Below are 17888 nucleotides of genomic sequence, written 5' to 3' on the forward strand. Positions count from 1 at the left end.
AGCCCTGGGGCCTTTCCTGGCCGCTGGTTAGTAGTCATAGTCGTCCTCCTCGTAAAGATTTTCAATTTCAGCTTGGTAGATCCTGGCCACCATGGCCCTCTTGAGTTTGGTGGTGGCTCCTGTCACAGAATCACGTGCAAGGCCGGGCCTTCCCCCCTCCCCCTCCCCTGCAGGAGCCTCCCTCCCTGCAGGATGAGATGTTTGCGGGCCAGATGGGTCCTGGGGATGCAGGGGGCCACCTGGGGTCGGAACAGTAGAAGGCTGCGATTGAGGGGTCCAAGGAGGGGAGGTACAGTAGGCCCGTCCCAAAGTGCCCTGAGATTGTCCTGCACGGGGACCGCCGCTGAGGACCGCCCCCACCACCCCCAGCCATGTTCCTCGGGAGGGGCTGCTGAAAAACACAGGCGCCAGGGATCGTGGCCCGGGAGACGGTGGCGTTTTAAGGAGCACGAGCCAGGGGCTTGGGAGTGAGCCCCCGCGGCAGGACGCCTTCCCGGCCCCGCCCCCGCTCACCCAGCTCCCCTCCAGCCACCGAGAAGTCCGTCCTGAGGATGGTCCACTTCATGATCTTGGCGCTGTCGGAGGTGACCTCGGCGTTGGCGGCGTCGATGCCCTGACCGATGAACTCCAGGACGACGGGGTCTCCGTCGTAAATGATGTCGGACAGCCGGGTGGACTGGCTCCTGAGCTGCCGGCAGAAAGCCACCGCCTCGCTGGTCAGCGCGTTCCGGGGCTCCCCCGTGTCCGTGTTGATCTGGCACTGACATTGGGGGCAGGGGGCAATGGATCAGGAGGCTCCCTAGCGGCCCCCACGCCCACACCCAAGCCCACGAGCCCAGCTCCCCACGTGGGGGCTCGCCCCCGTGGCCTGTCTCTCTCCTCTCCACCCTGGGAGGGCCGCGTCCCCACCCCCTCTGGCGCCAAAGAGAAAACAAGCTCGGCTTGGGGACTCTTGCCCCCCACGTCCCCACTTCTCGGGGCTGGGTGGGCCCAGCTCAGCCCTAGCTGCCCTTTCTCTGGAAATGGGCCAGGAGCTTCCCCCCCAAGGGAGCCAAGGGACCGACCCCTTGCCTCTCCTCCCCCAGCCTCAGTGTGCCCATCCTGAAACCGGGGCAGCAGCCTCCGCCCAGCCCACAGCCCGGATCATCGCGGGGCTCAGAAACGCAGCCGGGAGGTACCTTGAGCGTAAGCAGGGCGCACAGGTAGGGTGCGTCCTGGCCCACGAGCACGACGTAGCGCACAAGGGGGATGTACCGCTTCACCCGCTCCTCAATGGGGTTCGGGTTGATCCTCTCGCCTGAACTGAGGGTGATGATATCTGCATGCAGACAGGGAGCTGGGGGCTGTGGTCTGAAAAGCCGCATCAAGTCAGCTCTCCCGCAGCCCACGGCCACCCTCTGGTGTTCAGAAAGGACAGATCCAGCCCAGGCACACAAAAGGTGTCCCTTCCTCCAACCTGGACTTCAGTCCCCCCCTCATTGTTGTGCAGTACACTACCCGCACCACCGTCCACAGTAGCCCTGTGGGGCCCACTCAGAGGCACAGAGCACCTTGCGGCCTTGTCTTGCTCACCTCTGGTGTTGCCCACGACGTACAGGAATTTATCAGTGTCCAAAAAGCCTAGGTCCCCCGTGCGCAACCAGCCATGGGCATCAATCTTCTCCTGGGTGTTCTCCTCATCATTGAGATACCCCATGAAGACGTTCCGGCCCCAAATGTAGATGTCCCCAATGCCCTCATCATCTGCATTCTGTGTCTTGATGTGGGTTCTGGGGAGGGACTTCCCGCAGCTGGGGACAGTGGGCAGGGAAGGGATGTTAGGGACACACCAGATAGAGATTCCCACCGGCAGAGGAGCAACTCCTTACCCCCACCCCCACCCCCGCACACGGCTTTCCAGATCCCAGGCCTTTCCTGCCTGTCCGGCTTCTAACGTCCTATGGATCCAAAGCAGGGGGCACAGGGAGAAGGGGGACAGGGAGGGAAGGCTTGGCCCACCTTGACTTGGAACCAAGCTCGCTGGGTATGTGGACCTCCCACACCCAGCTCCTGGCCAGCAGGAGGCCACGGATGAGCACAGGGGACAAGGCAAGAGGCAGGTGAACTCCAGACACCTTTTGGGCGGGACGGGTTGCTGTGAGAGGTATCTGGGCAGGAGAGAAAACAGGACCATCCAGGCGAGAATGAGGCATCTCACCACCTGCTTATGTCCTTGGAAACTGGGGGTGGGTGCTGGGGCTGATGCTTTGCCTTTCAAAGTTCGAGGTTCCTATCCAGGCACCTGGACCCCAATCCTTGCCGCACTCGCTCCCCAGGCTGTCTGGAGACTCGGGGCGGGGCCTCAGCACTGGCTCGGCCAATGCCCAGAATACACCTGCGTGGACTGAATTGCGTCTTCCCCGAATTCCTAACCCCAAATGAGATGGTGGTTGGAGCTGGTTGGGTTTCCGTGAGGTCCTGGGAGTGGGGACCGATGTCCTTTAAGGAGAGACACCCTCTCTCCACCATGCAAAGACACAGAGAGGGGCCAGCCGTCCACACCGCACGATCTCTCCACCATGCAAAGACACAGAGAGGAGCTCGCCGTCCACACCGCAACCGAATCAGGGACATCTCGGTCTTGCAGCCTCCGGAACTGAGACGAGTTCTCTGTGGTTCTTGAAGCCCCCAGGCCTGTGGTGCTCTGTCGCGGCAGCCAGAGCGGACACACGCCCCCTGAGGCCAGATGCCCAGCCCCTCGTGCAAGGCAATCTCCATTCACGGTCCCACGCCGCCCGAAGGAGCAAAGCCGCCCAGTGAAATACTGGAAAACCCAGAGGCCTGACTGAGAGCGCCTCTGCTCTGACTGGTTTCCTGGCTGCGGACACCACTTTGCTCACTTGAGCTGCTCAGGTCTTGTGCGGAATGACAGGATTCTGGAAGCATCGGGGGCTGGCTCTGGCTGCTTGGACTGCGAGCCCCACTGCCCCCCACAGCAGGGATTCTTGACGCCGGGTTCCTGCTGGAACCCTAGTGGTCTGACACCCCCCGCAGGCAGGGATCACTCCACATGCCAAGCGGTACCTAGAACGCGCGGCAACTCCAAACCCCGCCACCCCGTCGGGCGACAGCTCGGGCCGCGGAACCTGTCTTTCCTTCAGCCTCCGTGCCTGTCCCCCTCTCTGCGCTGCCTCTCTTTGGGTCTGGGGTTGAGGAGACCCTGTGGGTGGCCAAGTGCTTGGTGACTGGCCTTCGTCTTGTCCCTGCTGAAGGTCGCTTTCACCTCCCCAAAGCCAAGGTGCTCTCGGGAGGGTGCCGCAGACCCTCCTTGACCAGACGCGCAGCTCGGGCGTCTCTGGGCTGTCTTCTCCACAGCCCTGGGCCCTGGTCTCTAGGCACAAACCACCTCGTCCACTCCCGGAGAGAGAGACTTGAGAAAACCTTAGCATTTCCCAACGCTCAGGCCACCTCCCCAGGATGGCCCCATCCCTCTCACATCCCTTCCAGAAAGCTCGGAGCTCCCAGGGGAGTTTCCCAGATGGCCCCCTAAACCCCCTTTTAGGGTAGCTACTTGAAAAAAGCTTTCAGGCCAGTCCCCTCTCTGCCCTTTGAGATGCAAATCTACCACCCAGAACTTTCTCTGCTCTTTGAAATGTGAACGCAGGGAGGTAACTCTGGCTTTCTCCCTCAGCGCCTGTGGGAGACTCAGGACCCCTCCCCAGAGGGCCGCTTGCTCTCGTCTACACCTCCTGCCACAAACGCACGGTAGGTTTATTTCTCTCCAGAGAAGCAAGTGCCAGTTGTCAGACCTGGAGGGGTTCAGTTAGTGAGTGCCGACCCCCTTTCCTGCTTTCTGTGACGGCCACTTCCCCGACAACTCAAGCCACCACCACCTCCCTCGACCCCACAGACCCCTCGAAGACATCCAGTCCCTCGGCCCAAATTCAAGTGGAGGTCAGGTCACACAGGGCCCTCCTTCTGGCTGCAGTGGTGGTTGTGAATAAAATCTGTCCCTGTCACTTTAAGGAGTGTCTGGTTTTACCTTCGGAAATGGTCACCCCTTCAGAGACCAGCCCCAGGTTAGGGAGACGGAGGGCGGGGGAGAAGGGCAGCCCACCAAAAGGGCCGTGACGTGTCCAAGTCAACTATTTTGTCCTGTTTTTTCAGCACATGCTGAGTCCTCCAGGAGATGTGCAGGGGTCCCTGAACGAAATCAGTGGTGGTAGTAGCCAGCCTCCAGATGGCTTTACCCGCCCGGCATCCACATCCTGGTGCAGCCCCCTCCCACCCTGGAGAGGCCTGGTCTTCCCGACCCCCATAGATGTCAGACAGGGCAGAAATAGCAAAGTTCCTCTTCTGAGGTTCGGTCATGATAGGGTTGCCAGATCAAATACAAGGGGCCTGGGTGTATCTGAATTACAGGTGCAAGTATAAGTATATCCCAGATATTACAGGGAATATACTTACAGTTAAAAAAAAAAAAAAAGTTGTCTGTCTGAAATTCAAATGTCCCTGGGTGTCCTGTATTCTGTTTGCTGAATCTGGCCACCCTAGACCTGAAGGAGAGTGTGGATTCCACTTTCCACTTCCACCTTGCCCTCTCTGGGGTCTCTCGTGTCTTACTACCGTGGCGGGGAGAGGTCAGCTAGCAAAGGAGCAAAGCGGCCGTGTGCAGAAGCCAGCCTCGGAGCGGCTCCTCCGGCCCCGGCTGAGCCTTCAGATGAGGCCGCGCCAGCCAACAGCTTGACCGCGACCCCTTGAGGGACTCGGGGCGAGGACCACAAAGCTCCCAAGCAGCCCCCCGATTCCCAACCCACAGAGGCCACGGAATCATGTTTGTGGTACTAAGCTGCGAAATTTCAGGGTAACCTTTACACGGCGATGAACGTGTTCCCTCCCAAGGCGCCAGGGTGTCAAAAGTGGTTGGCCATTAGTAAAAAGAACGGTTGGCACATTAGAAGACAAATCCGAGGGGCTTCGGGTCACCCCACATGGGGGTTCGCGTGCTCGTTTGACCTCGGATATGCGTTCCGCAGTGGGGAAGAACAGAGTAGCGGGACCGTGCGCCCTGGTCGAGGTCGGCCCTGGCCGGCCCCCACGCACCCCGCCCCCCAGCCACCTCCGCTGAGACCCACCTCGGCAGCCGGAAGTCATGCTGCCTGGAGACCGTGTGGATGCCGGTGCTCTCGGACAGGCCGTAGAGCGCAAGGATGGGCATGTTGAGGCTGAGGAAGTAATCCAGGGTGGCTCTGGAGAGCCCCAGGCCCAGGCTGAAGTACTGCCGGCAGTGATGGAGCCCCAGGAACTTCCTGGCCTGGTTGAAGGTCAGCCTCTTGGCCAGGCCGAAGCACAGCGGGGGATGGGTCTGCCTTGAGGAGCGGACACAGGGGAGCAGAGCTGGGCCTCGGGACTCCACGCCGGCACCCCCCGCCCCCCCGGCCCCCTCGGGGGCAGCCCTGAGACCCAGCCTCACCTGAACATCCGCTTTCTGTTTGTCTTGAGTCCCAGCCACATGGCCCACTGGTCGACCCTCCTCCGGAATGGGGAGGACGAGAGCTGGTCGGTCTTCAGGTTGTCCAGCAATCTGTCCCAGACCCACGGGACGCCGTGGAACAAGGTGGGCTTCACCTCCCGGAGCGTGTCTATCAGGGAGCCCTGCATCACACGGCACCGTGGGCTCCCGGCCAGCCCTGCCCCAGCCCCCCGGCCCCCTGCCCCACTGTAGGGCCGGGTGTGGGAAGCCCTTCCCTGCAGCCATGGCCAGGAGCCATGTCGTGAGGGAGGCAGGGAGGGCCGAGGGGGGTGACCAGGACCATCTGCTCCCACCGGCCCTGATCAGTGGGACACGCAGGATCCGTGTCCCTCCCCACGTGGCTCAACACATGTGAGATTCAGCCACAATGTTTGCTGTTTCTGGGGTCCCGTCCAGCCTCTCCCAGAACCCTGAGTTGGGTCAAGCAGTGGATGGAGAAGGGAAGGGAAGGTGCAGAGACAGAGACAGAGACACACGGAAAATGACAGACAAACACACAGATTAAGTGATGGAGGGAGAGAGAGACAAGATGAGACAAAGAGACAGGAAGGGACAGGAGGGGAGGGAATGAGAGGAAGTGGGGGATGGGGAGGGACAAACTCTGGCTTTATCACCATTTTCATATCTTCTCGGTTACCAAGAGAGATGCCCCAGTGCCCACAAACGCAACATTGACAATGAAACGTGGAGAGTAAATTGGGACTAAGCCGAGCCACGCCCACCGGACCCCCGGAACAGAGGCCAGCCCCAGAGCTGAACCGGGTCCTTGAAAGAGCTCCAAGAAGAAGAGCTCGTGACACGCGAAAATATGAAATCGAAGCTTCCGTGTCCGTAACGTTTTCTACTTTTTTCAATGAGGAATCTGCAGAAATTTGCTCTCTCCCTAAGTACCTACATGATTCACCTCAGTTATGCCCCTCGGCCCGGGAAGCCTACATCCCGCACCACCTGGCCCTTTGCGGGACACGTTTGCGGGCCCCTTGGCTGAGGGAGTCGCAGGGATCCGGGCAATGATGTCCTGATTCTTCGCTTTTCCCTACTTCCTGTCTCTTGACGGGAAGTGTGTGATTTTCTGCACTCGGAGTCAACACCGCTGTGACTGAGGTCTCGTGATGTATGTCAGTGGCCTCATGGGCTTTTTTTTTTTATTGCAGTAAAACCCACACGACACCATCTTGACCATTTTCAGTGCACAGCTCCGTGCCTTGAAGCTCGCTCACACCGTCCTGCAGCCACCCCCACCCCCCGTCTCCAGAACTTTCCATCTCTCCACATGGAGACTCCGTCCCCACAAAGCATGGACTCCCCACCCCCTGCCCCAGCCCTGGCTCCCACCCTCTCCTCTCTGGTCTGTGCAGACAGGACTCCCCTGGGGCCCTCCTGGGAGTGGGGTCCTGCAGGAGGGGTCCTTCTGGGTCTGGCTGCTCTCGCTGAGCCCCGTGTCCTCGGGGTCCCCCCACGTGGTGGCAGGTGGCAGGGTCCCTTCCTTCCTAGGGCTGGACTGTCTTCTGTTGGATGGGGGGAACTCATGTATTATTACCCACTGGTCTGTTGATGGGCACGAGGGGCGCTTCCCCTCACGTGCTTTTTTAACGGCTGGATCAAGCCTCCTGTGCTGGCGAGTTTTGCCCTATGGGAGGAGTCGGATGGAGGCTTCCCATTCCCCAGGTCACAAGGTCATGTCTGCTCCAGCCCCGTCACTTCACAGACGGGGAAACTGAGGCCCAGAGACGCAGAGGACCCAAGTCGCATAGCGGGCTGGGGGTGGGGGCAGGGCAGGCATCCCAGTCCTGGGCCGAGCTCCGCACAGAGGGTGACCCCCCCCCCGCACCCCTCCAGCCTCCCCAGCTTCCCCTGCGCCCACCGCGGCAGAGGGCCTGGGAGCTCTGCTCACCCTCAGAGCGTCTGGCTGGGCGAAGTAGAGGGCTCCGGCGACCGAGATGGAGATCCACATGTCCAAGAGCTGGGCCCCCATGTAGCTGAGCGGGAGGTAGTTCACCAGGATCTCCTGCTCCTCCGGGGGGCACTTGTAAGACAGCCTCTGGGCCGTGGCCAACGTGGTCCAGGTGATCTGCAAGGCCCCGGAGCCATCACCCGGAGGCTTGTTCTCCACACCCGGGAGCTCACCTTCGTCCACACGAGCCCCAGAGCCCCAGGCTCCCCCCCTCCAGAGGGGACACTCACATTGTCGTGGCTGAACATCATGGCCTTCGGGGGGCCTGTGGCTGACAGGCTGTAGACCAGGGTGCAACACTGGTTGGGCTTCTGGGAGTCGATGACCCGGTCCAGCGTGTCTTCCGAGACGCCGCCCGCCAGGTCCAGGAACCCTCTCCACTGCAGAGAGCCGGCGGGGGGCCGGGGGGGGGGGCGGGAGGGGACCTTGACCCTGAGACCTCAGCCTCCAGGCCACGCCCCCGACCCTGCCCTCCCCAGCGAGGACCTACAGAATACAGGTTCTGCAGCCGGGTCCGGATCTCCTCCTTGTACTGCACGATGGCTTTGAGGTGCTTCAGGGAACCCTGGATCTGCCAGACAGCGAGGGGCTCAGGAGGCGCCGGGCAGGAGCGCTGGTCGCAGCTGAGCCCCGAGCCTGATTCCCCAGCACTTCCCCACGGGCGGCGAGGGCACTCCCCCGGTTTCTTTGGATTGTGGCAAAACACCCAGGAATTGGCCACGTTAACCATTTCAAAGTGGACACTTGAGCGGTATTGAGTAGATTCACGTGATGTGAACGTCACCTCTGGCTAGTTCCAGAACATTCCGTCTCCCCAAAAGGAAACCCGGTGCCCATTAGCCGTGACTCCGTTCCCCCGTCCTCCGGCCTATTCCGGATGATTCGTATAGACAGAATCCTACACTACGGCTGCGTGTGTCCGGCTCTTCTCACTGAATGTCACGCTTTCGAGGTCCACCCACGCTGGGGCGTGTCGGTGCTTTCCTCCTTTTAGGGCCGAGGAACAGTCTGGGGCAGGGATGGGCCACCATTTATCCGCTCATCGGCTGGTGGGGTGCTGCACTATGCCCCTGTTTGGGCTGCTGGGAAAGTCTGTGTATGAACTTTTGTTTGCACGCTTGTTTTCCATTCTGTTGCGTAGACACCCCGGTGCGGGATCGCTGGGTCATATGATGGTGATTCTACTGTCGGCTTTCTGAGCAGCTTCCCACGGGGCCACCCCACTTTCCCTCCCCCGCCCCCAGCCACGCACGAGGGCTCCAGGGGCCCCGCCACCTCACCAACACTTGTCACCTGCATTTCTGACAAGGGCTGTCTTCGTGAGTGGGAAGGGGCATCTCATGGCGGCTTCCCTCTATGTTTCCTGGGTGACCGTGGACGTTGGCCATCTTCTCTGGGGTTTACTGGCCGTCCGTGTTTCTTCTCTGGAGAAATGTCGAAGTTCTTTGCCCACTTTTTTTTTTTTTCTTTGCCCACTTTTGAACCGGGTTTTCGTTGCTGGTGTGTTTTGTTCTCGATGTCGAGGGATCCTGGACCCATTCTGAAGGCGGACTGCTGTGGGTGTCCTAGGGCTGCTGGGATACACTACGGCGTCGGCCTTGGAGCGGCTTACTCTGCTCTCTGCTTAGAGTCTTGGAATCTCCAGACCCAAGAGTGGGAAGCCTGGGTCCCTTCCGGGGGCCCCACGGCAGGATTGCTCATTTGGGAACTGGCTTCTTTGGGTTGTTGGCTCCCTGCAGCTGCAGACCGAGGTCTGCCTGTCCCCTGGCTGGCTGCCAGCCGAGGGCCCTTCTCCGCTCCCGAAGACCACCAGATTCTCTGGCTCAGGGTCCCTTCCTCCATTTTCAAAGTCAGAAACCCAGGGGGGCCAGGGAGGTTGAGTCGTTGAATCTCTCCACTCTCCCTCCTGCCTTATCTTGCCTTGTCTCCAGCTCGTGTGTTTATAGGCGACCCCTCCCCCGGATAATCCAGGATCATCCCCCAGCTGAAGGGCCTTAATCTTAATCCCATCAGCGAAATCGCTTTTGCCACACAAGGTGCGGTGATCACGCGTCCCAGAGATTAGGGCGTGGACATCCTTGGCATCAAGGGGCTGATCACACGGACCGACGACCGACGGGATCTCCTGAGAGGGAGGCTTCAGGAGTGGGGCCAGACTTCAGGTCTGAACAGCTCGAAGGAGGAGGAAACACTGAGAGAAGAGCAGGTTTTTGGGGGGAAGATCCGGAGCTTGGGTTTGGACAGGCCGTGTCTGAGATGCCTGTCCGGCATCCCACGGCGATTATTGGGAAAGCTGGAGATAAAAGTGCGGGAAATGTCTGCAAACAGTTATCTCCTGGGGAAGAGACACAGAACGTGGAGAGCAGTGGTTTGCTGTCCCCGGCCCGGCTCTGTGATTAAGGCTCAAGCAAGTGAAGAGGTAGCAACCGGGGAGCCGGACAGTGCAAGTTTCATTTTCGACATTGTCCCCACCACAGCAGGGGCGCGCCTTCCAGGTGGAGAATGACCCAGGCCACACACCTGGTCACCTGCCCAGACCCTGTCTTGGGTTTATTTATTTATTTAGCATTAAAACATTTGTGGTTAAAAAAAATACATAACAAAATTTCCCATCTTAACCATTTTAAGCAGACGGTCTGTAGTGTTAGGTGTATTTGCATTACTGGGAAACAGATCTCCAGAACTTCCCATCTCCCCACACGGAGACTCTGTCTGCGTGAACCACGGACCTCCCCACTCCCTGCCCCAGCCCCGGCTCCCACCCTCTCCTCTCTGTCTGTGTGGCCAGGACTCCTCTGGGGCCCTCCTGGGAGTGGGGTCCTGCGGGATGTGTCCTTCTGGGTCTGGCTCCTCTCGCTGAGCCCAGTGTCCTCGGGGTCCCTCCGCATCGTGGCAGGGGTCAGGGTCCCTTTCTTTCTGAGGCTGGACCGTGTTCCTGCGTGGGGATGGACCGCGCAGTATCCTTCATCCATCAGCGGACATCTGGGTTATTTCCATATTTTGACTGTTGTGGATACTGCTGCTATGAACTCGAATGAACCAATGTATCTTCAACACCTTTCCTTCACTTCTTTCGGGTACGCATCCGGCAGTGGGATTGCTGCTGACTCTGTAACATTTCGAGGACGCCCCATGCTGTGTTCTATAGTGGCCGCACCGGTTTACGTTCTCAACAGAGCACTGGATTGATGGACGAATAATTTACATTGAGTAAAAGTCACCTTTTTAAGTCCACAGTTTCATGAGTCTTTTTTTTTTTTAAGATTTATTTATTTACGTTTAGAGAGAGAGAACAGCAGGGAGGGGCAGAGAGGGAGAGAGAGAGAGAGAGAATCTCAAGCAGACTCCACGCTGAGCTTGGAACCTGACCTGGGACTCGATCTCGTAATCCTGAGACCACAGCCTGAGCTGAAATCAAGAGTCAGACGCTTCAACGACAGAACCACTCAGGCACCTCCAGTTCCATGCGTCTTGACAAACTTACAGCCGTGTGACCACTACCTTCATCAAGATCTAGAATATTTCCATCGCCCCATAAAATTTCCTCGGCTCCTTTGTGGTCCGATTCCTCCTTTCAACCTGGCAGCCACTGTTCTGGATTTCTGTCCCGTAGCTTTGCCTTTGCTGGAGATTCCCATATATAAGCTCGCACCACGGGTAGCCTTCTCTCATTCAGCACCTTTCGGCTGCAGCCACGTGATTACACGTAACAGGAACCCAGTCATCACTATGGTTTGGTGGTACTGATGGACCACGATTCATCCAAATGACACAAAAACAGCTGGATCTTGGTTAATGGATGTTTGGGCAGTTTTGGGCAATCATGCCTAGAACAGCCACAGACACTCACATGCAGGGTAGACGCGTGTTCTCATTTCTCTTGGGTACGTACTCCAGGGTGGGAGGTCTGGACCATATATTACGCATTTGTTTCACTTGCTGTGAAACCATCTAGCCATTTTCCAAGATGGCAGCGCCATCTCTGCCAGCAATGACGGAGCATTCTGGTGGCTCTCTCTCCTCATCAACACGCGGTAGGGTCTGTTTTAAAACTGGAGTCATCCTAGGGGGTGTTTTGTGGTGGTCCTGTCTTTGCCTACATGCCTCTGTCCGCCTGTCATGGTTCCTCTTAGGGTCCCCATTTCACCGGGTTCAGCTCAGGCTGCAGGACGGGCAGGGGCTGACCCAGAAGTTTCAGCTGTAGGACCATCACAGTTCCTCCATGGGAGGGAGAAGAAGACCCAGAGCCTGGGGTGGCCAAACATGAGTGGGCATTACTCTGATGTCCACCTCCTCTGGGTGTCCCATATGCCCATGGATCTTTCCCCATTCCCTCCTTGGAACAGAGATCAAATAGGAATGATCATACCATTGGTGATCCTATCAACGATAGCGTTAGCATTGAACGCTGACCATGCTAAGCTCCGTCCTAGCCTATTTCAGGTGTACTCAGTTCATTCTCAGAACACCTTGCCCCAGGGCCCAGACTTAGTGAAGTAGCTTCCGAGCCATAGAGCCCACACCCAGAACCACCTCACTTGGAGCAGTGCTGGCCCAGAGAAATTCAGGATCTGTTTGTACAGTTCCATTAAGATGAAACATCCAGAACAGGCAAATCCACAGAGACAGAAAGTGGGTTGGTGGTTGCCAGGGGCTAGGGCCAGGGGAATGAAGCATCCCCACTAATGGGCACAGGGCTTGCTTCTCAGGTGATGGAATGTTCTGGAACCAGACAGAGGTCTTGGTTGCGTAACACTGTGAGTGCCCTCAATGTTACTGAACTAAAAAGGGTGTCAACAGTAAGTTGTATATTGTGAGCATTTTACCACAATTATTTTTAAAAAGTGGGAAGAGAGGATCTGCTTGCAGTAGACACATTGACGTCCCAGTTTGGGGTGTGTTGGGGCCAGCATTGAGCGGGCTCTGACCTCCTCGGGCTTGAGCACCGGCTATGGTCAGCAAAGCGAGGGCCATTTGGCAGGCACAGCACATGCCTGGGACCTCTTACAGGCCCCGGACCTGCCCATGCATGGAATCCACAGTTCCCAGCTTGTGAGTAACCATGGGATGGTGGGTGCGTCATTCATTAGATCCGTTTTGTCTACTAGGCAAAGTCTGTGTCTTTACCTGAGCTGTGCCCTCCGCCAGGCATGCCCGCCTGGCTCCCCCAGTTCCCCGAGTCACTGACCTGGATGATTTTCTGCAACTGCCTGTCATTATCCACCACAAAGATGTCTATCTCTGAGCTTTCAGCGATGACCTGGCAGGCTTTGGGGGAGCTGGTGACCAAGATGCCAACAGAGAAGCCTCTAGAAGCAGAACCCAAGAGGTGAGCACCCACCGGTGAACTGCCGGGTTTCCAAGAGGCCGGCTTTGCCAAAGGAGAGACAGTCCCTCAGGCAGAGCCCTTAGTGCGGCAGACAGCCCCGATGAGCCCTGCCCTCCAGAGTTTCCCCAGTGGTCTGGACAAGTAGGGGAGGGCTCAATGCTGGAGAACCCTGGGAAGTGGGGAAGGCTTTGTGGAGGAGGGGTCATGGGGCTGGGCTGCACAGGATGTGTAGGAGTTCGACAGGTAGAGAATGTCAGGAAGGGTGAGCTGGCGGGTGCTCAGGGCTGAGCCCTTGATGAGTCCCACTGAACACAGACCAAACAGGAGCCTAGTCTGCTCCTTGAACTGGGGACTCTTCCGTGAGACCCCCTATGGATTCAAGAGGAGGGATAAGACTTTTCTGGGCTGGTGGCTTCCTGCCTCCCTGTACCCCCGGGAGATACCAGATAACTCTTACCCAGCCATGATAGCACCAATGCTGGCGATGACCCACTCCTCCGAGTTTAACCCCATGATCCCCACTCCGTGGAAGCGCTCCAGGCCCAGCTGCGGAAGGAAGCCCTTGTGAGGCATTGGGGCTCATCTGCCACTTGCCCCTCCCTCCCTGCCCTGGAGCCGGAGCCTCAGGCTGAGAACCTTTTCTCTGTTGACCATTTGGGCTTCTGTTTGCTGATAAAAGAGCCCATCTCCCCATTACAAGCTACCACATATTCAGCTAGGGCAGTGGTTCTCAACAGGGATGACTCCGCCTTCCCAGGTGACATTGGGTACCATGGGGAGACATTTCTGGGGAAGGGAATGGTGCTGACATCGAGTGGGTGGGCACCAGGGGTGTTGAGAAATATTCTCTAATGCTCAGGGAAGATCCGTACGCAAAAAATGATCCAGCCCCGAGGGTCCATAGTACTGGGATTAGAAAATATGAATAAAACGTGCCCCCCTCCAACATTTTTATGAATAAATATTTGACAAAATCAGGGCTGTGCTAGGTCTATATTATTATTAACACGCATTGTTGGTAAAACCATACATCCTGACTATTTTCCCAGCCTTTAAATATTTCTTTCTGGTATCAAATATAACACCCCAATGATATTGGATAATATAGAGATGTCACAATTTGGGGGTATCTGGCTGGCTGAGTTGTTAAGTGTCTGCCTTCGGCTCAGATCATGATATCGGGTTCCTGGGATCAAGCCCCACATCAGGCTCCCTGCTCAGCGGGGAACCTGCTTCTCCCTCTACCCTTCACCCTGCTTGTGCTCTCTCTCTCTCAAATAAATAAATAACATCTTTTTTTTTAAAGTCATAATTTAGTGACCCCCCCTTTATTGGTTGATACTTAGGTAAGATCCTTTTTCCCCTCCATTTTTATTAGATAAAATATTGGGAGAACATCTGCCTAGCTCAAGCTCTGTATACCCACATTATTTGTGCTGATGTCTGGATTGACTTAAAAATTCAAAGTGGTGCACCATTCATCCATCCTGGCAGAAACAGGGGTTGCCACCACCTGGCCCCCAGGTGGGCCTTTCCCCTCCACTCTAGGCTTCCGAGCACAACCGCCCACTGCTGGTGTCCTTGTCTAAACAGGGCACCATAAAGTCAACATAAAGAATTGTTGATGTTACCCACTCCCCTGTGCTGACCCTGCCTTCTGCAATCTCAGTTAACAGCACTTCCTTCAAGTTGCCCGGGCCAGAAATCTTGATTATCTTCAGTGCCTTTCATTCTCCCGGACACCCAACTCATCAAGACATAATGTTGGCTCTGCCTTCAGAATCCGACCACGTCTCATCCCCTCTCCTGCTACCATACAGGTCCCAAACACCTTCTCAACCTCAACTGGTCTCTCTTTTTCCACCCAGTCTGTTTTCTCTGCAGCAGCCACACAGTGCCTGTGAGTACCCAACTCTGGGCACATCTCTCTGCTTACAGACCTCCATGGCTCCCACCTCATTACTGGTAAAAGCCCCCCAAGACCCAGCAAGACCTGTCCCTATTGCCCCCTGCCCTCATCACCTCCCTCTCCCCCTCACTCACTCTGCTTTAGCAACATGGGCCTCTTTGCAATTCAACCAACATGCCAGGTCCCATCCTGCCCCGGGGCCTTTGCACATTTGTTCCCACTACCTGTAACACTTATCCCCAAATACTCACCTAGATTCCCCCCTCCCAGTTGTTTAAGTCTTGTTGAAATGCCACTCTCAGAGAGTTTCTCTTTGGCCACCATAGGGCAAGATTGCAACCCCTACCCCAGCTCATCTACCCTTTTATTTTTTTTAGTTTTCTCCAGATCACTGTCTACTTCCTGCATACTTGTTTGTTATGTTGACTGGACAAGTCCCTAGAAGTCTCTTATCCCCTTTCCTAATCTGAAAAACAAGCATTCCTTTATTGAAGACATACCCAAGGGGCTAGATTCTGGAGGCCTGCAATGAATGAGGTGGTCTGGCCCCTTGCCCTCTGACCAACTAAACAAATAAAATTATACAACTATGTTGCCACATGGCTATGAGAGCTGGGCAGATCATTTTCAAAGGGACTATGATAGAGTGTGTTGGGGGCTGGTGAGTCTGGGGACCCAGGGTGATCAGGGATGACCTCGCTCAAAAGATGAGACATTGGAGGGGTGCCTGGGTAGCTTAGTCTGTGTCTGACTTGTGATTTCAGATCAGGTCACGATCTCAGCTTGGTGAGGTCAAGCCCTGGGTCAGGCTCCGCACTCAGCAGGGAACCTGCTTGAGATTCTCTCTCCCTCTCTCTCTGCCCCTCCCTCCAGGAAATAAATATATCTGAAAAAAAAAAAAAAGGTGAGACATTGGCAAAGAGACACAGTAACGGTAACTACCGTAAAAATATAGCTAATGCTGATGTAATGCTCAGTGTGAGTCAGGGGCTGTTTGATAGGTGTAAACTTCCTGAATTCTTTTTTTTTTTTCTTTAAGGATTGCATTTACTTCTTTATTTGAGAGGGGAGAGAGCACAAGCAGGGGCAGGGGCAGAGGAAGAAGGAAAAGCAGGTTCCCCGTTAAGCAGTGAGCCTGATACCAGGCTCAGTCCCAGGACCCTGAGATCATGACCTGAACTGCAATCAGACACTTAACCCACTGAACCACCCAGGCGCCCCAGCAACCTAACTTCTTGCAGCAAACTCTTGTGCTGGGTGTTTTTATATTTTATTTTCATATTCATACATAAAATGCTAATAGAACACGTTTTATACTAAATTTAATAAAAATAAAGTAAATGGATTTGTCCATATATAACTTTTATGTTTTTAATATCATACATATATAAAAAATCCTCATTTTAGGGCGCCTGGGTGGCTTAGTGGGTTAAAGTTTCTGCCTTTGGCTCAGGTCATGATCTTGGGGTCCTGGGATCGAGCCCCGCATCCGGCTCTCTGCTCAGTGAGGAGCCTGCTTCCCCCTCTCTCTCTGCCTGCCTCTCTGCCTACTTGTGATCTCTGTCTGTCAAATAAATAAAATCTTTTCTTAAAAAATCCCCATTTTACAGATAGGGAAACCGAGGCACGGTGAGGCTGGGTCATTAAAAAAACGTTGGTTTGAAGCACAGCCGACACCCAGTGTTCCATTAGCTTTATGGGTACAATACAGTGATTCCACAAGTCTATACATGATGCTACGTCCACAAGCGTAGCCTAAGTCATTTTTTAAACAAAAAAGCCACAGGCATCTAACCACATCTGGTGGTGAGCGAGGTTAAGAGACATAAGCAAAAATGGGCAGGTAAGGGCGGAGCCAGACGAAAGGGTGCCTGTCCCGGCCCGCCCAGCAGGAGGGGCGCTTAAGGAAAGGGGGGGGGGCGTGTCGGGGAGTGGCGCGCAGGCGCGGTGGCCCGGGCACAGCAGTGCGCAAGTGCAGAGCGGCGGGGCGCGCGCAGGCGCAGGAAGGCACGTGGTACCTTGAGGAAGGCCTTGGCGGCGCGCCGGCACTCCTCGTAGTACTCGATGTAGGTGAGCAAGTGCCAGCCGTTCCTGTGCTTGGAGCCGAGCGCGATGTAGTTGGCGTACTTGATGGCGGTGTTCATGACCATGTCGTGCACGGTGACGGGCGCCTGGCCGGTGAAGGTGTCCTCCTGCCGCAGGTGCACCTCGCCGTCGCGCTTTGACGTGCAGTAGGGGTGCTCTGTGGGCAGGCGGGGCTCGGGGGCAGTGAGACCCCAGGTGGGCGAGAGAGGGGCAGGGCTGTGGCCCTGGTGGCGGCAGGGGCAGGGGCGGGCAGAGGAAGTGGGGGAGGGTGGGAGTGGGGAAGGCATGGCGGACAGAGGGAGAGAGGCCGCCGCCGAGGGAGAAAGATGGTGGGGGGGGGGGGGATGGGGAGGCACAGAAGGGGGCGCAGGGACGGGTGGACAGACAGATGCACCGGCCCAGAGCGGGGGCTCGGCAGCAGGCCCAAAGCAAGCAGGCAGCTCAGCAGCAGGCCCGCTGCCCCCACTGTGGACTCCCCGAGGACCAGCGCCTCTGACCGCTGTGTCCACCTTCGCCACCTCCCTCCCGTACTCCCAGCGCCCTGACCCGACCCCAAAGAACCCGAGGCTGGGTCACTGTGACTGGCATCTGTGGGGCCCAAAGAGCCCCCCTTACCTTTGGCTTTGACTTCTGATTGCCGATCTCTCTTAGTTGGACTCAGTGTCTTGTGTGAGGACATGGTCCGCGGAGTATCTTCGGCCTCACTTCCTACGGCCTGGGGAGCGTCGGGCCTGCTGGGACATCCACAGAAACACACTTGCAGTCCGGTGGAGGGCTGTGGGTGGCCAGGCCCCTGGAGGTCTGGGACTCCCAGCTACTCCCAGGGGGCGGGGGGGGGGGGTCCGGGGAGGCTGCTCTGAACAGTGGGTAGGAGTTGACTTGGCAAGGAGGGGAGGGGGAAAGATCTGGGGAAAGAGAGTGTGGTGGAGGCCGTGGGGCTGGAGTATAAGGAAACTGGGGGAAAGGGAGAAAAAGAAGCCAGATGGGCGGCGTGAGTGGGGCCAGCACGGGGTCTTGCTTGCTGCGTTAGTAAAGAATTGCTTTCTGGTCCTTCTGTGTCCATCCCCCACGCAGTGTACAGACCAGTTGACCCCTGACG

The 17888-nt window shown here is 56.8% G+C and overlaps 1 protein-coding gene across 1 annotated transcript; it reads right to left on the reverse strand.

Annotated features, from left to right (window-relative positions):
- Positions 1–27: 27 nt before the first annotated feature.
- ACSBG2 (acyl-CoA synthetase bubblegum family member 2) lies at positions 28–17468 on the reverse strand (the record flags this gene model as incomplete). The annotated part of the gene is made up of 13 exons (XM_080822125.1): positions 28–119; positions 514–760; positions 1179–1318; positions 1573–1790; positions 5115–5348; positions 5453–5634; positions 7407–7583; positions 7697–7846; positions 7957–8037; positions 12655–12775; positions 13253–13341; positions 16723–16946; positions 17405–17468. The coding sequence occupies 13 exons, from the start codon at positions 17466–17468 to the stop codon at positions 28–30; spliced, it is 2019 nt and encodes a 672-aa protein (XP_080678251.1).
- Positions 17469–17888: the final 420 nt, after the last annotated feature.

The sequence above is a fragment of the Martes martes genome (assembly GCF_963455335.1).
Source record: "Martes martes genome assembly, chromosome: 1".
In the NCBI taxonomy this organism is placed as follows: Eukaryota; Metazoa; Chordata; class Mammalia; order Carnivora; family Mustelidae; genus Martes; species Martes martes.